At 42.8% G+C, this 19,885-nt stretch overlaps 1 protein-coding gene across 7 annotated transcripts in view; it reads right to left on the bottom strand.

Annotated features, from left to right (window-relative positions):
- LOC102440258 (zinc finger protein 624) overlaps positions 1–19,885 on the bottom strand; it is a 65,316-nt gene that overhangs the window by 29,236 nt on the left and 16,195 nt on the right. For 3 of the 7 annotated variants that reach the window (XM_023746651.1, XM_023746652.1, XM_014447791.2), the window contains one exon: positions 16,168–18,098. In XM_023746651.1, coding sequence (XP_023602419.1) covers positions 16,867–18,098 — 1,232 coding nt within the window. In that variant the 3' untranslated portion in view covers positions 16,168–16,866. Of the gene's footprint in view, positions 1–8,397; positions 9,148–9,198; positions 11,107–15,856; positions 15,980–16,167; positions 18,099–19,885 lie in introns of those variants that run through there. The other 4 variants (XM_023746650.1, XM_014447788.2, XM_023746649.1 and 1 more) reach the window with 4 other exon arrangements.

Raw genomic sequence — 19,885 nt, forward strand, 5'->3', positions numbered from 1 at the left:
GCCCCCCCCCCCCCCCCCACACACACACACACACAAGGGATAAAGCTGGCAACCTGGGAATGTGTCCTGACCAGGAATCAGGCAACCTTTCAGTGCCCAGGACAACGCCCAACCAACGGAGCCACACCTGCCAGGGCTCTATGATTATTTTTAAAGGCGTGCTTTCCTTTGCCTCAGTTCCATGGCTTTAATGCCCAAAGGCCATATTCTCCACAAACAATCCTCAAGGGCTCCAGGGCAGCTTCCCTCAACCATGAGACTGATTCCTCTCTAATCCATTCCTACTCTGTGAGCCTTGGATTCTGTGCTGCTTTGTGTATGAGGTCCACTCAAGGTCAGCCCCCTCCAGATGGGGATTTGCAGGGAAAAATAAAGCTCAGTGAAGCTGAACACAGTATAAAATGGCTCTTGAGGTCTCAACCAGCCAATGGATAACTTTGGGGAAAGTATGACATAACCCAATGGCCTTTGAAATATCAGGGGAAAGAAATACAAGGGGGAAATGAAACTCCTGGAGATAACAAATACAATATCCAAAATGAAAAATATACTGGATTGGATTAAGAGCAGGTTAGACACTGCAAAAGAAAAGATTAGTGAAGTCAAAGACATACAAATAGAAACTGCCCAAAATCAAATGGGGAGAAAAAGATGGAGAATGAGCAGGGCAGCAGTGAGTTATGGAAAAATATAAAGCAGTCTAACTATGTGTAATTAGAATTCTACAAGGAAAGGGGAGAGAGGGAGGGAGTAGGAAAATACTTGAATAATGGCTAAATATTTTCAAAATTTGAAGAAAATTATAAATCCACAGATTCAAGAAGCTCAATGAAATTCAAATAAAAGACATGAAGAAAACCACATCAAGGCACCTTATAATCACACTGCTACAACCAGTAATAACGGAAAAATTTAAAAACAGATGAACAAAGATAATGTACAGGGGTAAGCAAAAGTAGGTTTACAGTTGAAATACAAACAAATCTACACTAATAAAAGACAAAGATGCTAATTGACCGTACCTTTGCTACGCCCATAAGTCAATCAGAAGAGTATGCAAATTAACCCAACAAAGATGGCTGTTAAATTTTCATACTGCAGGCGGGGCGGAACAGCGCAATCCGCCGCCCTCCCGGCTGCCATCCAGGCCTGCCATCTGCGACCCAGTGCGGGATCCGGGCCTGCCATCTGCCACCCGGGGAGCGGGCCTAAGCCAGCAGGTGGTTATCTCCCGAGGGGTCCCAGACCGTGAGAGGGCACAGATCGGGCTGAGGGACACCCCCTCCCCCCGCCAGTGCACAAATTTTTTTTTTATTGCTTAAAGTATTACAAAGAGTATTACATATGTCTCCTTTTTTTCCCCCCGCAGTGCACAAATTTTTGTGCAACGGGCCTCTAATAATAAATAATAATACAAGAATAAACTTTCATGTACTCACAACTGTAGACCTACCTTTGTCCACCCTGTAGTACTAGGAAGCAAAGATAATTCTCATAGAAAAAAAATGTAAGTTAGAAGACTATGGAGCAACATCTTTAAAGTATTCAAAGAAAGAAACCCATCAGCCCAGAAATGTATACCCATCAAAAATATCTTTATTAATGAAGGTGAACTAGTAGTGGGATAAGATGGAGTAAACAACACTTCTCCCTATACCTGCCGAGTACAGCTAAAACCCCTCAATCCTATCTAATAATAGACAAACATGGTAATTAACCATACCTCCACTATGCTTCCCATTGGCTAATCAGCAGGATATGCAAATTAACTGCCAACAAAGATGGCGGCCGGCAGCCACGCAGCTGAAGTGAACATGAGGCTTGCTTGCTCCAGTGACGGAGGAAACCAAGGTTCCCCGCTTGCCTCGCCCTGCTCTAAGCTACACTCTAAGCAACAAAGTTGCAATTATAGAAGCTAAACAAGCTCCAGATATCTCCTTTCAGCCAGCTTCGGCCTCAGAGCTTAGACCAGCAGTGATGGCAACAATGTTTCAATTATAGAAGCTAAACAAACCCAGATACCTGCTTTCAGCCAGCGCAGCCTCAGAGCTGGAGCGGGGCCTCAGAGCTGGAGCTGGCTCTCAGCTCCAGTGACAGCTTTAGAAGGTAAATAAATCCCATAATAATAATAATAATAATAATAAAAAACAGAAAAAAAAGGAGAGGCTGGGAGCTTCAGTCACCCGCCAGCCTGAAAACGGCCCTCAGCCCCTCACCCAGACTGGCCAGGCACCGCAGTGGGGACCCCCACCCTGAAGGGGGTGTGACCAGCTGCAAACAGCCATCATCCCGTCATCCAGGCTGGCCAGGCACCCAAGCGGGACCCCCACCCTGATCCGGGACACCATTCAGGGCAAACCAGCTGGCCCGCACCCTTGCACCAGGCCTCTATCCTATATAGTAAAAGGGTAATACGCAAACTGACCCTAACAGCAGAAAGACTGGGAATGACTGGTCACTATGACACACACTGACCACCAGGGGGCAGATGCTCAATGCAGGAGCTGCCCTCTGGTGGTCAGTGAGCTCTCACATGGAGGGGGTCTGCTCAGCCACAAACCAGGCTGATGGCTGCCAGTACAGCGGTGGATGGTGGGAGCCTCTCCTGCCTCCTCAGCAGCGCTAAGGAAGTCTGACTGCAGCTTAGGTCTGCTCCCGCTGGCAAGTGGACATCCCCCGAGGGCTGCCGGGCTGCCAGAGGGATGTCTGATTGCCATCCTGGCCCAATCCCCAGGGAGCAGGCCTAAGCCAGCAAGTGGTCACCTCCGAGGGGTCCCAGACTGCGAAAGGGCACAGGCCGGGCTGAGGGACCCCCTACCCCCGAGTGCACAAATTTTTGTGCACCGGGCATCTAGTATTATATATAAAGCAAGTATAAGAAGACTCTGAAAGTTGGACAGAAGGTAGTCCAGGTAGCAACCTTAAGACCTGAGGAAAGACACAGTGGTGAGTTGTCTAGGCTTTCTTTTCCCTCATTTATCCTGGCCTGGGTTCTGGAGAAACTGGCAACCAACATGTCAATTGGTGTAGATTTTTAAAAAGCCCCAAGAAAAGCCTGGTCTCTCCAGCCAAAGGACCAATAAAAAAGCAGCCTAGCATGACAGAAAACAAAAACACACACCACTCCACTCCTGTCAAACACTACAGAAAAAACTAGTCCCACCTCATTCCCATCAGCAAAGGCTGTGTGGGGAACTTAGATTGCCACCCTTCCCTAATGAGGTGTCCCTCTGTCTCTGCAGGGGTGCTGTCAGGAGAGGCCTTGTGGGGAGCTGGGACTGTCATTTACACCTTATGTTATTAAGCCTTCCCCCACGCAATGTCAGTGGCAGCCACGTGGAAGTAATAAAATGCCTCTTCCCTCCAGACAAAGTGTTGTCAGTGGTGGTGGCCTAGTGGGGAGCCTGAAATTCAACTCCTGCCCAGCAGGAACAAGAAATCCCCCTCTGTAGAGCTATCAATAGAGGCTGAGTAACTTGAATTTCCAACCCCACCAAACAATAAATAACCAGGAGGTGGTGACCTTCCTTCTCTCACCAGAGTGGTGTCAGAGAAGGCCTGTTAAAACATAAGATTTAAATAAAAATCCTCAGTACCCACACCATAATTAAAATGCCAAGAACAAAAGACAAAGAGAGGATCTTAAAAGCAGCAAGAGAAAAACAGTTAGTTACCTACAAGGGAGTACCCATAAGATTGTCAGCTGATTTCTCAACAGAAACTATGCAGGCCAGAAGGGAGTGGCAAGAAATATTCAAAGTGATGAATAGCAAGAACCTACAACCAAGATTACTTTACCCAGCAAAGCTATCATTCAGAATTGAAGGTCAGATAAAGAGCTTCACAGATAAGAAAAAGCTAAAGGAGTTCATCACCACCAAATCAGTATTATATGAAATGCTGAAAGGTATTCTTTAAGAAGAGGAAGAAGAAGAAAAAGGTAAAGATAAAAATTATGAACAACAAGTACATATCTATCAACATGTGAATCTAAAAATCAAGTGAATAAAAAATCTGATGAACAGAATAAACTGGTGAATATAATAGAATCAGGGGCATAGAAAGGGAGTGGACTGACAATTCTCGGGGGGAAAGAGGTGTGGGGGGTGCAGGAAGAGACTGGACAAAAATCGTACACATATGGATGAGGACAGTGCGGGGGGTAAGGGCAGAGGGTGGGGTGGGGTGGGAACCGGGTGGAGGGGAGCTATGGGGGAAAAAAAAGAGGAACAACTGTAATAATCTGAACAATAAAGATTTAATTTTAAAAAATAAATAACTTTTTCCCTTAAAAAAAAAATCCTCAGTACCATACATAATACTCACAGTGCCCCCAAATTTGGCAAAAGTCACAAATCTGAAAATTCAAGAAGTGGAGAAAATGCCAAGCAGAATAAACACAAAGAAATCCAGTCTAAGAAAGATAATAATCAGATTACTGAGTGTTATGGTTGTCGAAGAAGGAACATATGCGGCCAAAGTGGTCAGGGATTATACATTTATTAGGTTATCTGGGTACTAGATGGGCTGAGCCCCCAAATGGTTCCAGCACCCAAAGATTGGGAGTCAGAGGTTTTTAAAGGACTCTATGCAGGCTTTTTCTGGGTGGAGAATTCTCTGTGCAGGTCTGGATCCTGGGAAGGTCCAGAGGGGAGAGATAATAGTCTTAGCAAGTGGGATGTGGTCTAAGCAAGTGGAATGTGGTCTAAGCAAAAGGGAATGTCTGTTGTGAAGTAGCCTAAAGGTCAATTCCTAGGGGAGGGATATCAATTCAATTATTTGATCAAACCTAACATTCCGGTCCCCCCCTTTTTTTATGGAATAGGGACAAAGGTAATATCTTCTGTAGTTATTTCCTGCTGATGGGGGGTGGGGGGGATCGAGATCATAAAGGGATGGACTTTGATTGTAGTAGGCTGGAACACTGTATAGATACCTCCTGGTTGGAGCGAGGGGTTGCAGCAGCATGATTTCCCTGAGAGACTGGTTGGTGAAGGCTCAAAGTGGTCTTGAAGGAAAGATGAAAAATGGCACAGAATAGATGGGCCAAAAACAAAGATGAGGAATAGGAATGTTAATGATCCTAAGAAAGGAAGTAGCCGGGTATACCAATTTATATTCTTTAGCCAGTAGGCCCATGAATTTGACTGACGTTCTCTGATCTTTGCAACCCTCTCTGTTAGTTTTTGGGTGTCATCCCTGACTAGGCCAAACTGATGGACATAAAAACAATATTCTTCCTCTAGAAAGAGGCATAGGCCCCCTTTCTCTGCTGCTAGGAGGTCTAGTCCTCTCTGATTTTGGAGGTTGACAGCTATTAGTGTGTCTATCTGATCCTGAATTTGAAGTAAACTTTTGGCAATGTCATCTAGGCTTTCTTGTAGGTCCTGAGACAGGATTTCAAAATATGATAGAGTAGTGGTTAGGTCCCCTGTGCCCTTCCCAAGCCCTGCTGGGATGCCAAGGGTTATTAGGATTATCTGGACTGCCCTTTTGTGGTATACATGAAGGGTTACAGGAATAGGTAAAGACTGGTTATCGGGGGCTACATCTACATTGGGTCAGAGATGAGAGTATAGGTTCCTGTCCAGTTGGTGGGGCAGATATGTGTGTTTTTCCCCACAGAGGAAGAAAAATCCCTGATCATGGAGACAAGCTGAAAGGTGTAGGGAGCAGAGGTGAACTAAAGGGTATGAGTTTCCTCTTCTCAGTTCTGCGTTCCAAACTGAGAGGGTAGTCACCATCACGCTACTGTTAAGGGGTGACAGATGAGTGGTTGAGATTCTATTGCAGTGAAATTGGGTTGGAATGCTAGAATGGGGTGTTATCCAAGGGAAAAGCAAAAGGAAAGGAAAGGTTCAGTTAATTTGCTAGAAAGGCTCACAGAACTCAGAAAGGCATTTAACTTACTAGGTCACCATCTATAATAATAAGTACAATATGCTAATTAGACCAGACGTCTTTCTGGACGACCTTCTGGATGAAGCTGGGGCTGTGAGGGAAGCATGGGTCCCGGGTGCCTGGCAGCAGCTGGAGGGAAGCCCGGGTCCCGGGTGTCAGAGGGAAGTCAGTGCCGGCAGCCGAGGGAAGAAAGGCCTACTCTTGCATGAATTTTTGTGCATTGGGCCTCTAGTTTTACAGTGGGGCCTTGACTTACGAGTTTAATTCGTTCCGTGATGGAGCTCGTAACTCAAATTACTCGTATGTCAAATCAAAAGTGAACGAGTGAGACACGTGATGCTGGGCTGATGTTGTGGCATTCACTGTGACGTTCGCTGCGCCAACTAGCGGTGGGGTATCTGAAGCTGGCTCGTAACCCGAATTTTAGCTCGCAACTCAAAGCAAAAAATCGGCCGAGAGACGGCTCGTGTCTCGAAAAACTCGTTAGTCGGGACACTCATAAGTCAAGGCCCCACTGTATTATAAAAGGATATAACTCAGGAATAGCCAGATGGAAGAAATGCTTACGGCAAGGTGTGGGGAAAGGGCATGGAGCTTCCATGTTCACTCCAAGCACATTACTTTCCCCAAATTTCCACATGTTCGCCAACCTGGAAGCTCTGTGAACCCCATCTGTCCTTTTGAGTTTAATAGTCTTCCTTCCACAGGCATGGTTGATTAAATCATTGGTCATCAGTTATTGATTCAACCTTGAGCCCTTCTACTCTCTCAAAAGGGCAGGGTGTTGGAGTGAAAGTTCTGATCCTCTAATCACATGGTTGGCTCTCCTGGCAACCAGCTCCTATTCTTCAGTGGGGGCTTAATTAATCTAAACTTCTGGTCTTACTTATCAGTAAATCACATTACTTCTGTATCTTTAAGATTATGAAAAATTTTACATTATGGATTTAATTGCATTGAATTGTACTTGTGACAAACATTTTGATATCAACAATTGTGTTGCTCTGTAGTTAGCTTATACATAGTATATAATTTCTGAAGGACCTTAGTTAACTTTAAGACCTAGAAGCGCCCCTTTCTTAGACTGGATTTTATTACCTAGATAATAAAATGAGGTAATTGTATTTTGTAGCCTGAGCACATATACACATGAAATTGTGGCTGATCTGCTGACTGACCCCACCAGCAAAAAACAGAAGCTGGACCTGCAATTGCTTTGCCTTCCCCTGAATTTTTCATTTAGTGTCTCTGATTCCTGGCTTACAGGGGTGTGTTTAGCTCCATGGCAAAGTGTCCTGGTTTCTGCAGGACACCTCAGCCATCAAGGTCAGAGGCATCAAGAATGGACACAGGTTTCAGTCCGCCTTTATGAGGTCCAGCCCCTACACAAGGGACCCCCGCCTATTTGTGATCTCCCTTTGTTTACTGCCTGTGGACTTCAAGCATCAGACACAGAGACAGCTTTGCAGAGTCTGTTACTCAGCCCCCACAATTCCCAGAGCAGGTCTCTTTACAGACAGTTAACTGGACCTCCCCTGGAGAGGAGCCATGACTTTTTGGCTGAAGGCAAATTTCCCTCCGATTACATCCAGGAAGGCTTATTGCTGGGATCGTGGGAATCATGTGCCTTGTTTTGATGGCCACAGTAGTTATTCCCTCTTTGCAATACTGGAACATAAAATTCTTTCCGGATAAGATCATATAAAGTAATGAAAGCAAAACCAGAAATGAGCGTTTGATGGACTGTGCTCCTAAGAAATCTAATTTTACATAGATAACGAAGAAACACCTCTATCAATTGTCAGGAATTAGACTCCTCTGTGAAAGTAGTTTCATCGATGGGTGTGGATAACTCGCTCAACTTTCATCTAATAGATTACAGACTCAGTTAACTGTAAACATATTGTGCTTTTCTACACCCAAATGACATTAAATAACAGTTGTGAATCTACAAAAATATATACTTGTAAATATAAGCTCTATAATTGAAGCACTTAAGTTTGCAATCTTTTGGGTGACTATTTTTCATGAAATGGAAATAGTATTAAGATTTCAAAATCTTATAATCTATACTATTTGTCTTAATAGCAAAGAGGTATTCAAATGCATTTATTGAAGTATAACATACACACCAAAAAACTAGAGATCACAACTCTACTACTCAGTGATTTATCACGAAGTGAACACACCCTTGTACTACAACACAGTTCAAGAAAATAAAAGTAGCAACCCAGAAGCTCTGCTCTCCACAGTCCCCAATCACCACCCATTCCATCTTACCAAATTTAACAATCATCTAGTGTTTAAGAATACAGATTAGTATTGTCTATTGTATAAATTTGTGTATTTAGGACCATACAGTAGGAATTATTCTGTCTGTTTTTTTTTTCCCTTGGCATTATATCTGTGACATTCATCCATGTGCTAATTGCTTCATCACGGAACAATTCATTCATTTTTGCTGCTCTGCGGTATTCTTTGAATGAATATACCACATTTATCAATTCTGCTGTTTATTGACATTTGGTTTATTTCCAGTTTGGGGCTATTAGCAATAATGCAATTGTGACCACTCTTGTTAGTTTCTCCTCTCCTCCCCCGCCCCCCAATATATAGAATTTATTCAGTGGCATCAGGAGTACAATATCAAACTGAAAGCTGCCCCTCCCCCCATGGTCCCTCTGCGTCAACGCCAGTGAGGTCGGCCCTCAGGCTTCAAACAGGGCACAGCTGTCGCAGAACACTCACTCCCTCATGGACGTCACTGCAGTCCACAAGGGCGCACATGGCGCAGGCCACAACCCCACAGCTGCTGCAGGTGTGCCTGCAGGGCCCGCTCACACTGGCCACAGGCCACCGTCCTGTCCACAGTTCCCACGCACGCAGAGCAGGCTCTGTGCGCGGCCCCAGCCGCATGGCCTTGGAAGGCCTGGGCTCCACTCCTGGTCAGTCCGCCGTCAAGTCCGAGCAGCATCTGCCCACGTGTGGCCCAGGGCCTCCATGGGGCCTGGCTTCGGGGACTCTGGCAGGTCAAACACAGCGCAGCCTTCCTCCCATGCGTGGTCCAGGTAGGAGCTGTCTGGTCTTCTCATGCATCTCCTGCGAGCTCCTTCCAGCCACGCGGACCTTGAGCCGAAGCCGGGCTGTGTCCCCAAGGGGCAGCCCCGGTTGGCATCGCCCCTGGCCAGGGAGTTCCACCTAGTTTCTTTTGGTTCACATGCATGGATATTTTAGTTAAGTAGGGACCTACAAATAAAATAGCTTGGTCATAGTGACTGCATATGTTCAAATATAATACATGTCACTGAAAAGTTTTCCAAAGATATTTGATCAGTATGCAATTCATCCACCAGTTTGAGAGTTCTAATTATTACATCTCTTCTTGTTCCTGATGGCCACAGTAGAAACCATGGTAGTCATAGCTATTCCCTCTATGAAATACTGGGACTTATTTAAAAGTAAAGTGAGATTCCTTTCTCATTTCAGCCATTCTGGTTAGTTGGTGGTGGTATTTTATCTTTATTTATTTTGATATTTTAATTATTAAAAGGCCTGAGCACATTGTTATATGTGTTTATTAAAAATTTTTATATACTGTTTTTAAGGATTGGTACATTTTGTTTTGCATTTTTCTACTATGCTGTTAATCTTTCTAAATGATTTTGAGAAATTTAAAGAAATATTTTTTTTCTTTCTGGTTTATCTCTGTCCCAGGGGCGGGGGAACCAGGCCTGGAGGTCAGGGGTAGGAATGACATGGAGTTTTCCCGACACCCTTACACGCTCTACATTTTTTACTCTGTAACGGAAAACATTTTTGTTCAGTTGTTTGCTTTGAACTTGCTGTATTATGGGACCCGGCCCGTCTCTCAGTGAACTTACATAGCGTGAAAAGACAACATGCTCTGTGACAGTGCAGCGCCAGGGGTCCAGGAGGGAGTACAGGGCTGAGGAGTCAGGAGGAGGGTTGCTTTGGGATAGAAAGAAACTGAAGCAAGAGACTGAGAGGAAGTCAGACTTAAGAAAAGTTAGCTAGCCCTGACTGGTTTGGCTCAATGGATAGAGCATTGGCCTGTGGACTGAAAGGTCCCAGGTTCGATTCTGGTCAAGGGCATGTACCTTGGTTGCTGGCACATCCCCAGTAGGAGGTGTGCAGGAGGCAGCTGATTGATGTTTCTCTCTCATCTATCTCTCTCCCTTCCTCTCTGTAAAAAACTCAATAAAATATATTAAAAAAGAGAAAAGTTAGCTATGCTGGGGGAGTTGACAGAAGACCAGGGCTTAGTGAGGGTCTGTCAGACTCAAAGACCAGTGTGTGCAAATGTCCTGGGGTAAGAGCAACTGAGAACTGGAGCCATAGATGTTCTCTGCTCTAGTGAGTACACATCTCATATTTCCTTTGGCTTCTAAATGTCCCGTATTATCAAAAATGACCCCAGACTCCCAGCTAGAGGGACTCATGGGGCCTGGGAGGGGCGAAGGCACCAGCAGCTTCCCCACCCATTCCCAGGCCAGGGCACTTTCCAGTGATAGAGAGGGTGGGCCAGGACTCCATAGCCAAGGGCTGTATTGATTGCCCAGAGGCCAGGATACCTGAGCAAACCTGGAGGGACAGCAGAGGGAAGGTTGGTAGAAGAGGCATCTCCCATGTGACACCCGGTGAGCCACCTTCCGTTGGACAGTGACACTCTTTATGTCCCCAAGTTCCTTACCCCTCCTCCCCTCTCCCAAGTTCCTTATTCCCCATTACCAGCAACCAAAAGCCCTGCGGAGCAAAGTACTAGGAGGCCAAACCCGCCAGACTGACAGGAAGCGATCTGCCACCACCTGACCCCACCAAGTGTCAACACTGAGACCAGCAGAGCACCTGGGCACAGTGGCACTGTGTGCCGCCCGACCCCCGTCTGAAAGCGGAAAGGGCAGGACCAGCAGGGCGGGGTACGAGCCTCTGCCACTTACCCGGTGAGGCCTGGCGAGCATAACAAAATAAATTCTTGATATACATTCTTGTGACTTTTTTCAGTTAAATGTGAAAATATCTTCTCTCACTAAAAATGTTATTTAATTATTTTAGGGGGAGAGAGCTTGATTTGATTGATTCACTTATCCATGCCTTCATTGGTCGACTCTAGTTAAGTGCCCTGATGGGGATCAAATCTGTAACCTCGGTGTATCCGGACAACTCTCCAACCAACTGAACACCCAGCTAGAACGAAAACAAAGTTTCTTAATGGGTAATCTTTGGATAGATAAGTTTTAAGAAAAAAAGAGTCACTTAACATATTCGTATTGTGCATACTTTTTACCTTATTTTTATGTTATTGAAGAGGTCTAATTTTGGATCTTAATGTATGTTTATTTACTTTTTTTGTTATTTGAAAATAACCTGAAACTTACAGAAAAGATGTATTAGAAGTAGATATCCATGTTCCCTTTAGCAAGATTTACTTACTGTTAACATTTTGTTTTAGCATTTCTTCTCTCTATGCATTTTTCTCAATAATTTGAGAGAAAATTGCATACATTATACTTTTTTACCCCTAAATACTTCAGTGTGCATTTCTCAATGATATTATTTTACATAACCAGGGCATAGTTATGAACTTCAGTAAATTTAACATTAATGCAATACATTTACCCACTCTACTGCTTGTACTGAAGTTTTGAAAAACTGAATCAATAGAGACCTTTATAGTATTCCCCCTCTTAGTTCTCATGTCTCTTTTAATGTGGAATAGGTATTCAGTCTTTGTCTTTTATGACATTAACATTTTTGAATACAGTCCTTTTGTTTTTAATAATCCTCATTTTGAGGTTTGTTGAATGTTTTCTCATGATCAAATTCCATTATGCATTCCCTAATATCACATAACTCATGTTGTGTCCTCATAGGATCAAATCTGAGGCGCACAATGGCTATCTACCTTTTGTTCATATTAATTTCGACCATGCAAATCAAGTTGTTTCCTTTATATTATTATGCATTTAATTATTTTTAATCTTTGTGGGGCGCGGCTACAGTGTTTTGGCCAGGTTCAAGCCTCGGACTAATGAAAGGACAGGGTCCTCTCATTGCCACGTGCAAGTCCCAGCTGGAGGGCACGGCCCTCCCAGCACAATTATAGCCAACGGCTGTGGTTGTCCAAACACGTGGCCCCACGTGCCTTGTGCTAGAGTTCAGGTGCATGTAGTTGAGTAGGGTTGAAACTCATGAGAATGCTGTAAACAACTTGATCATGCCTCTACTTTGCCTCGTGGCATCTGCTATAAAATAAAGACACGGCTTGTGGGCGCTGGCGCTGCCTCCTCATCAGGGAGCAGTGTCCCACCGAGATCCAGCTTTCATTCTCTTGTCTGTCTTTTCTCAATCCTTTCACCGCCCCCAACTCAGGATCACCTTTGGCTATAACAAATCTTCATCCGAGGATATATTTTTATTGATTTGAGAGAGGAAGAGAGAGAGAAAGACAAGAGAGAGATTGATTGCCTCCCATATGTGACCAGACCGGGTATTGAACCTGCAACCCCAGTATGTGCCCTGATCGGGAATTAAACCCACCACTTTATGGTGTACAGAACAACACTCCAACCAACTGAGCCACACTAGCCAGGGCTATTATATAATATTTAAAAATTATTACTGCATAATTATTTTTTCCTTGCAATTGTCAATTGTAACAAGCAATCTATGGTGAAGATACCTCAAAACTATGCAAATATCCTGTTCCTCATCAAAATTTCCCCTTAGATTTATAACGATTGATGATTTTTGTCAGAATCTTATTGTGATGGCTGCAAAATAGTGATTTTTCAGCATCATTTTTTTTACCAGTTTCCATCTGGCATTCTGCTGTAAGTAAGGGCCCTCTATTCTCCCTTGTTTATTTACTTCTAATTATCAATGTAAACTCATGCACTGCTCCTCCCCTCCCCCCCACACTGGTTTAATAATTCATTACTGCCTTAACTGTTTTGGTGCTCAAATTATCCCAGACTTGGTTAGTGAAGGCTAGTTCAAATTGGCTCCTTTGCCTCTGTGACCTACTGTCATCATTCTTTTAGTACCACCTTATTTTCTGGAACATGATGTTTCAGGCTCTTATTGCAACTGCCTTCACTCAGACTTAGGATCAGCCATTTCTCTGAGGAAGCCTGGTTCCTTTTCTGACGTGATGATAATGTACTATGGATGAACTGTTGGGGGTGAGGTATGTACATTTTATGTACAGTCAACTCAATCTAAGGCAGATTGTCTGGTTTATGGATGAACCTGCTATTACCCCTGCTAAGTGAAAGGTTAAAAAATAAGAGATTACACACTTTGGAAAATGTAAAGAACAATTCAAGGAAAAAATTTAATTTTTTGAGGACATTAATTGGAACTACAAGGTAATCAAATAGATGTCACATTATACATCACAGAACACCCTTTGCCTTGACAATTAATATAAGGCAAAGGGTGAGGGATAGATCATTTGGCTCTGGATCCCAAGACTGCCCAGTTGGGGCCTAAAAAAGAATTAGGTAAGGAAAGGGAGAAAGCAGGGAAAAAGAGCTTCCAACCCAAGTCCTATTGTAATATTTCTTTAAAAAGTGAAAACTCATCTGAGAAAATAAAACAATTTTAATAGATAATTGAATTAGTTAATTGCCAACAATTTGAATGTTTGGTATTCTTATACTACCATTTTTATTAGTTTGGGTGACATTACACTATCTTCTTAAAAGCCAGATGTAATTTAAAATTTACACTAAATCAGTTTTTTACCCTATCTTGCCTAGTTTTAACTGTATTTTTTATATGAAATTAATTTTTCTCTCTCTTTTCCTCCTATTACCCCTGCTGTGTGGTGCCTGTACTTGGCCCGAAGACTCTGACAAAAACATCCTTCCTCTACTCTTTAACCTTCCAGCAAATACGTGGGCTGTGGTGGGTATTCCCGGATCTATGTCTGCAGAAGCTGTGAAGCCCAGATGAACAATTAGAAATTTAATTGGTTTCCTGAATAATATGGGTACATTTTATGGTTGGCCTTTCTTTATCTCTTAAAATATGATTAAATTAGGAGAATTTAAAAGCAATTTACAAAAGTTTCTGACAATAAATATATAAACATCTTTATTGACAGTGGGCCAATAAGAGCAGTCAAATTTAGTTTATAGGTAACAAAAAATATTTGAAAATCAGATTGCTAAAACTTCCGAGATTCATGTTAAGGTACAAACACAGTCAGATTGAACACCAGGTATAAAAAGAACAAACACTGAAATGCAAAGAGCCAGAGTTCTCAGTAAAACAGAGCAAATCCTTTAACATCACTTAAACTGCCTTTACATTACAAACTTGAGTCTTTGGAACTACCAGATAGCTCCTGGCTAAGTGGTACTCAGAAGGCAAAAAAGCAGATTCCTCCAGGTCTAAAGGGGAGTGTGTAGGTCCAGTACCAGATAGAAGCAAGAGTAGAAAGTGAAGCCCCTTCTCTATCATGAGCTGATAGCAGGATGCATACAGTTCTTAATCAGCAAATGGAAGGGGTGGGAGATGCTCATTCTTAATTTCTGATGGATGCTTAGCTACTTGCTCTAGACTGAATGTCTGTGTCCCCTCAAAAATTCACATTAAAACCTAACCCCAAAGTGATGGTATTAGGAGATGGGGGCCTTTAAAAGGTAATTAGGTTATGATGGCAGAGCTCTCATGAATGGGGTCAGTACCCTTATAAAAGAGGCCCCAGAGCTCCCCCTGCCCTTTCACACCAGACACCGAATCTGCCAGGGCCTTGAGCTTGGACTTCCTAGTTTCTAGAACTGTAATAATTGAATGTTGTATAGCAGCCCAAATGAACTAAGACATCACTTCATTAAAATATGTGTGTGTGTGTGTACACATATCGAGAGAGGATATGGTAGAGGGAGAGAGGAGACTCTATATAATTTATTGTTCCAGGTCCTTTTCAAGGCCACATAATTCTAGAAAGAGATGGCAGAATTAAAACCCAGCTTTGAAAAGCCCATGTTGATGTTATTTTGTTAGTCAAATTTTGGCCCCCAAATGATGCATATATTTTTCACTCAAGCATTTGGCATATTGAGAAATAGCAAGTATTTTAAGATTTTTCAGGATATGTGCTCTCTGCTGCAACTACTCAACTCTGCCATTATAGTATAAAATAGCCAAACAAAACATGTAAATGAATGTGTGTGGCTGTATTCCAATTAAACATTCACAGAAATAGCAGATGAACTTGGTCTGTGGGTGCAGGCCAGTTTGTCAATTCCTGCTTTAGATCAATATTGAATATTAAAGTGATGAAAAGGGTTGAGCTCCCTTTCCTTTATTTTGCTCATCAGCCATTCTCCTACCCTGACCTCTGAGACCTTGAGCCTTCCCAATCTTCTCAACCCCTTTCAATGTTTTTAAAATTCTTTACAAGAATTTTTCTGCCTCATTTCTTTCATATTGTTTGATATCCATCATTGCTGGATTTATGCTCAATCCATCCTTAATGATCTTGCTCTCTACTACCACCACTTTTTAAAATTTTATTCTCCTATTCTTCTTCAATAATAGAAGTCTACAGAGAGGCAATTACACATCACAGGGATAATTTGGAGGGGGCAAAATATGGATTGGTGGTGATGAATGTTCATAAAAGAATTTAGAAGGGAAGAAGAAATCTGTAATTACTTTTTCCTCTACTTTAAAATATTCTTTTCACACAATATGTAACAGAGTAACAAAAAAACCTGACATTTGTATAGTGTTTTGCTAGATATTTGAGTGCTTTTGTGTTCCTTATCCCATTAGTGGTCTTTGGTCAACCATGTAAGTATGTCAATTTATCATGTGATTTCATGCCATTTCAATTTTCTTTAGGATTCTGGGATACATCATGTAGAGAGAATAGGAACAAACCATGTGGGTAAACATGAAGGTCAGAGAAATGGCCAACTTCTTCATAGAGGAAAGCTGTTTATCCTCAAGTGAGTCATTGTCCTGTGAGCGATTTTCCATATCTGACAGAAAGATATGTCCTTGCGTCTCACAGGTGCTTCAGTTATGTTTCTTGACTGGGATCCTAAACATAACACATTGAACCCATCAACTTTTCAGACCCTCAACATCCTTGTGGCTTTTTCTCAAAGTGACAAAGCATAGTTTACAGAAAGCAGAATGTAAAGAACAAAATATCCCTAATACTGTAATTATAGAAAACCAATGATTCATTCAGTGAATGCCAAAGAAGGATTTGATGAAAAACTAGAGTTAAGATTATGATCCATTCTATTTCAGGGCAACTTCCAAGCAAGTAGAAAATGAAGTTCTACACAGCAGAATGACCACAATTATCTACCAGTAAGTCTACAAGCAGAATCCATGTGAATCTAACTTAGAATCTGCTGTAAATAAATTCTTTTTATGTTCATCAAATTTGAGATTAGCCTTTGGGGTAGAGAAGGAATACAAAGCATATTTCAACTCTTAACCTTTAGCTTTTTATAGCTAATATAAAGGAAATGACACTGGAAAAATGACACTATCGATAAATCTGGATCTCTATTTTTGGATTCAAAGAGGAACAACTCTGTATCTTCCTGATAAGGATATGAACCCTCTGCCTAACCTAACAAATAAGAACTTCCTTACAAAGAGGGAGAAAATGGATTCTACAATGATTATATTGCTACCCATTCCTAAGGATTTCTTGAATATCCACAAAAAGGTATTAGGGAAAGATTAGGGTTCAAAATATGAAGTCTCTGGTTAGTAGCTTTCATAATTATTAAATCAATGGATATAAGGAACATTTTGTTTATGGCTCAAAAATATGTACGTACTATGCAAATAAAATCAGATGTATACAAATTGGTCTGTAAGCAGCATTTTAAGGCTCTTTCACCTAAACACTCTTGAATTTAACACAGTGATAAAACCAACTTACATTTCTTCACATTTAATAATTTTTCAGGGTTGCTCTTGTGTATGGATTCTTTGATGTCTGATGAGGGATGAACTGCACTTAAAGCTTTTCCCACATTCATTACATCTATAGGGTTTCTCTCCAGTATGAGTTCTCTGGTGTTGAATAAGAGCTGATGAATGAATAAAAGCTTTACCACATTCATTACATTTGTATGGTTTCTTTCCAATATGAATTCTTTGATGTTTAGCAAAATTTGAACTCCGGCTGAAGGTTTTCCCACATTCGTTACACTCATAGGGTTTCTCTCCAGTATGAATTCTTTGATGTTGAACAAGATGTGTGCTCTGACTAAAGGTTTTTCCACATTCACTACATTCATATGGCTTTTCTCCAGTATGAACTCTCTGATGTTTAGTCAGGGATGAGCAATGGCTAAAAGCTTTCCCACATTCCTGACATTTATAGGGTTTCTCTCCAGTATGAGTTCTTTGATGTTTGATGAGTGCTGAGGAATGAATGAAAGCTTTATCACATTCATTACATTCGTAAGGCTTCACTCCAGTATGGATCAACTGATGCTGTACAAGATGTGTACTTCGATTAAATCCTTTCCCACATTCACTACATTCATAAGGTCTCTCTCCAATGTGAATTCTCTGATGTATTGCAAGGGACGAGCTTTCTGTAAAGGCTTTCTTGCATTCATTGCACTCAAAGAGAATTCTAGTATGAGTTCTCTGATGTTTAGTTAAATTAGCTCTGTGGCTAAAAGATTTCCCACATTCATCGCAGCTATAGGGTTTCTCTCCAGTATGGACTCTCTGGTGTCGAATAAGCACTGAATGGTAAGTGAACAGTTCACCACAATCATTACATTTATGAGGTTTTTTCTCTTTATAGGTTCTCTGCTTTTTCCTTAAACTTGATTTCTGTTTCAATCTCTTTTCAAGTGTATGAAAGGCATAGGATCCTTTTGGAATTCTGTCTTGAGTGAGAAGGACAGACTTCTGACTAAAGTTTTTCCAATATACATCATGATCATGAGCCCTTTCTTCAGGGAGTGAATTAATGTATGTGAACATTTCTCTCAAGTGTCTCCCCTGATTTCCTTGCTGATTCTCTAACAAATTTTCACATTCAAGAGTTGTTTTCAAGTTGGTATCATAGACACTATTTCCTGTCAGTCTGTCTATTATTGCAACCTGGCATGATGCTTCTTTGGAAAAATCTTGCACTGAAGTTGAATCTTTACTCTCAGGTCTACTCTCTGAGTCTGAAAAAAATTGAAAATGCAAATCGCTTTCATTTTCTGTGCTCAATGAAAAGGCAGTTCTGTAACAGGTAAGAGTTAATGAAGGCAAAAGGCATGGCTTCAATGAATAAGTGGAATTGACTCATGAGATGATTGGCAAAGAGAGGCAAATGGAGGGAGATGAAGAGTATATGCAGAGAAAATGAAGAGACCACATCCAGGAGAGTCAATGGGGGAAACATGACTAGAAATAAAGAAGGAGGGAAGCAGATGAAGCAATTTACCCCTGGGTCAGCAGGAAATGTGCATACAAAATACTACCGCAGTAATAAAAATCCAGGCAGTTATCACCTTAGTGTTGAGGACAGTTACAACTTCTAAATTTTTAGTCACCTAATCCTACTCATATCCAAATATGTATTCCATTTCTAGTTTAATCTTCCCTAACAATGCTTTTATAACACACACCTGATAAAAAATCTCCTATGAGCTCCCAAAGATATAATAGCAAATATATAAAATTATACATGAAACAAGAATATTCATTACCACACTAATACAGGTAGCAAAACTTGATATCCTATCATATATCCTACTATAGATAACTGATTAAATAAACGATGGAGTACTATGCAAGTTTTAAAAAATAAGAAAGATCTTTATTGGCATAGTAATCTTCAGGATACAAATATGTCTATATATTTGTACCTCCCCTTCTTTCTCTACACAAAAGTAGCAAACTGCAAATTAGTGTGCACAGTCTGCTGCTTTTTGTGTAGGGAAAGAAGGGGAGATACAAATATATAGACACTAGAGGCCTGCTGCACAGATTCCTGCACATTGAAAGGAAATTAATTAGAAGGTGGCTGGTGGGGCGGGACTGGGTGAGAGAGGCTGGACACACCCTGGAGCCAACCTCCCGTGGTCCCACCCTGGCTGGCCGCACCTGAGGCAGCACCAGTGCTCGAAGGGCATCTGCGGAGTGAGTGGGGTCCCTCCGGCAGTTGGGGTCCCTTGGCCTGGCCTGTGGGGATCAGGCCGAAACCAGCAGTCTGACATCCCCCGAGGGGTCCTGGAGTGCAAGAGGGCACTCTACAAAGTTGCTGTTGCTTGGCAGCTCCTGCGTTGAGCACCTGCCCCCTGGTGGTCAGTGCGCGCCATACCTACTGGCCGGTTGGCCGGTCACTTAACCTTTTATATACATAATTAGAGGCCCGGTGCACAAAAATTTGTGCACTGGCGGGGGGGGGGTATCCCTCAGCCCCACTTGTGCCCTCTCACAGTCTGGGACCCCTCAGGAGATAATGACCTGCTGGCTTAGGCCCGCTCCCGGGTGGCAGAGGGCAGGCCCAATCCCTAGGTGCCTGCCCCGCAGCCCCTGGTTGGGCTCAGAGCAGGGCTGATTGGGGGTTGTGGCGCCACCCCTGTCACATACAGAGCCAGCTGATCAGGGGGTTGGGGTGCTGCCCCCTGTCACGCACAGAGCAGGGCCCATCAGGGGGGTTGGGGCTCTCTGTACCCTGTCACCCACAGAGCAGGGCCGATCAGGGGGTTGGGAGCTGCCCCGTCATGCACAGAGCAGGGCGGATCAGGAGGCTGCGATGCCACCCTCAGTCACGCTCAGGGTAGGGCCGATTGGGGGGTTGGGGCGCTGCCCCATCACACTCAAGGCAAGGTCGATGGGGAGGTTGCGGCGCCACCCCCTGTCACGCACAGAGCAGGGCGGATCAGGGGGTTGAGGCACTCCCCCGTCACACTCAGGGCAGGGCCGATGGGGAGGTTGCAGGCTCCACCCCGTCACACACAGA

The sequence above is a fragment of the Myotis lucifugus genome, unplaced genomic scaffold (assembly GCF_000147115.1).
Source record: "Myotis lucifugus unplaced genomic scaffold, Myoluc2.0 scaffold_715, whole genome shotgun sequence".
Taxonomy (NCBI): domain Eukaryota; kingdom Metazoa; phylum Chordata; class Mammalia; order Chiroptera; family Vespertilionidae; genus Myotis; species Myotis lucifugus.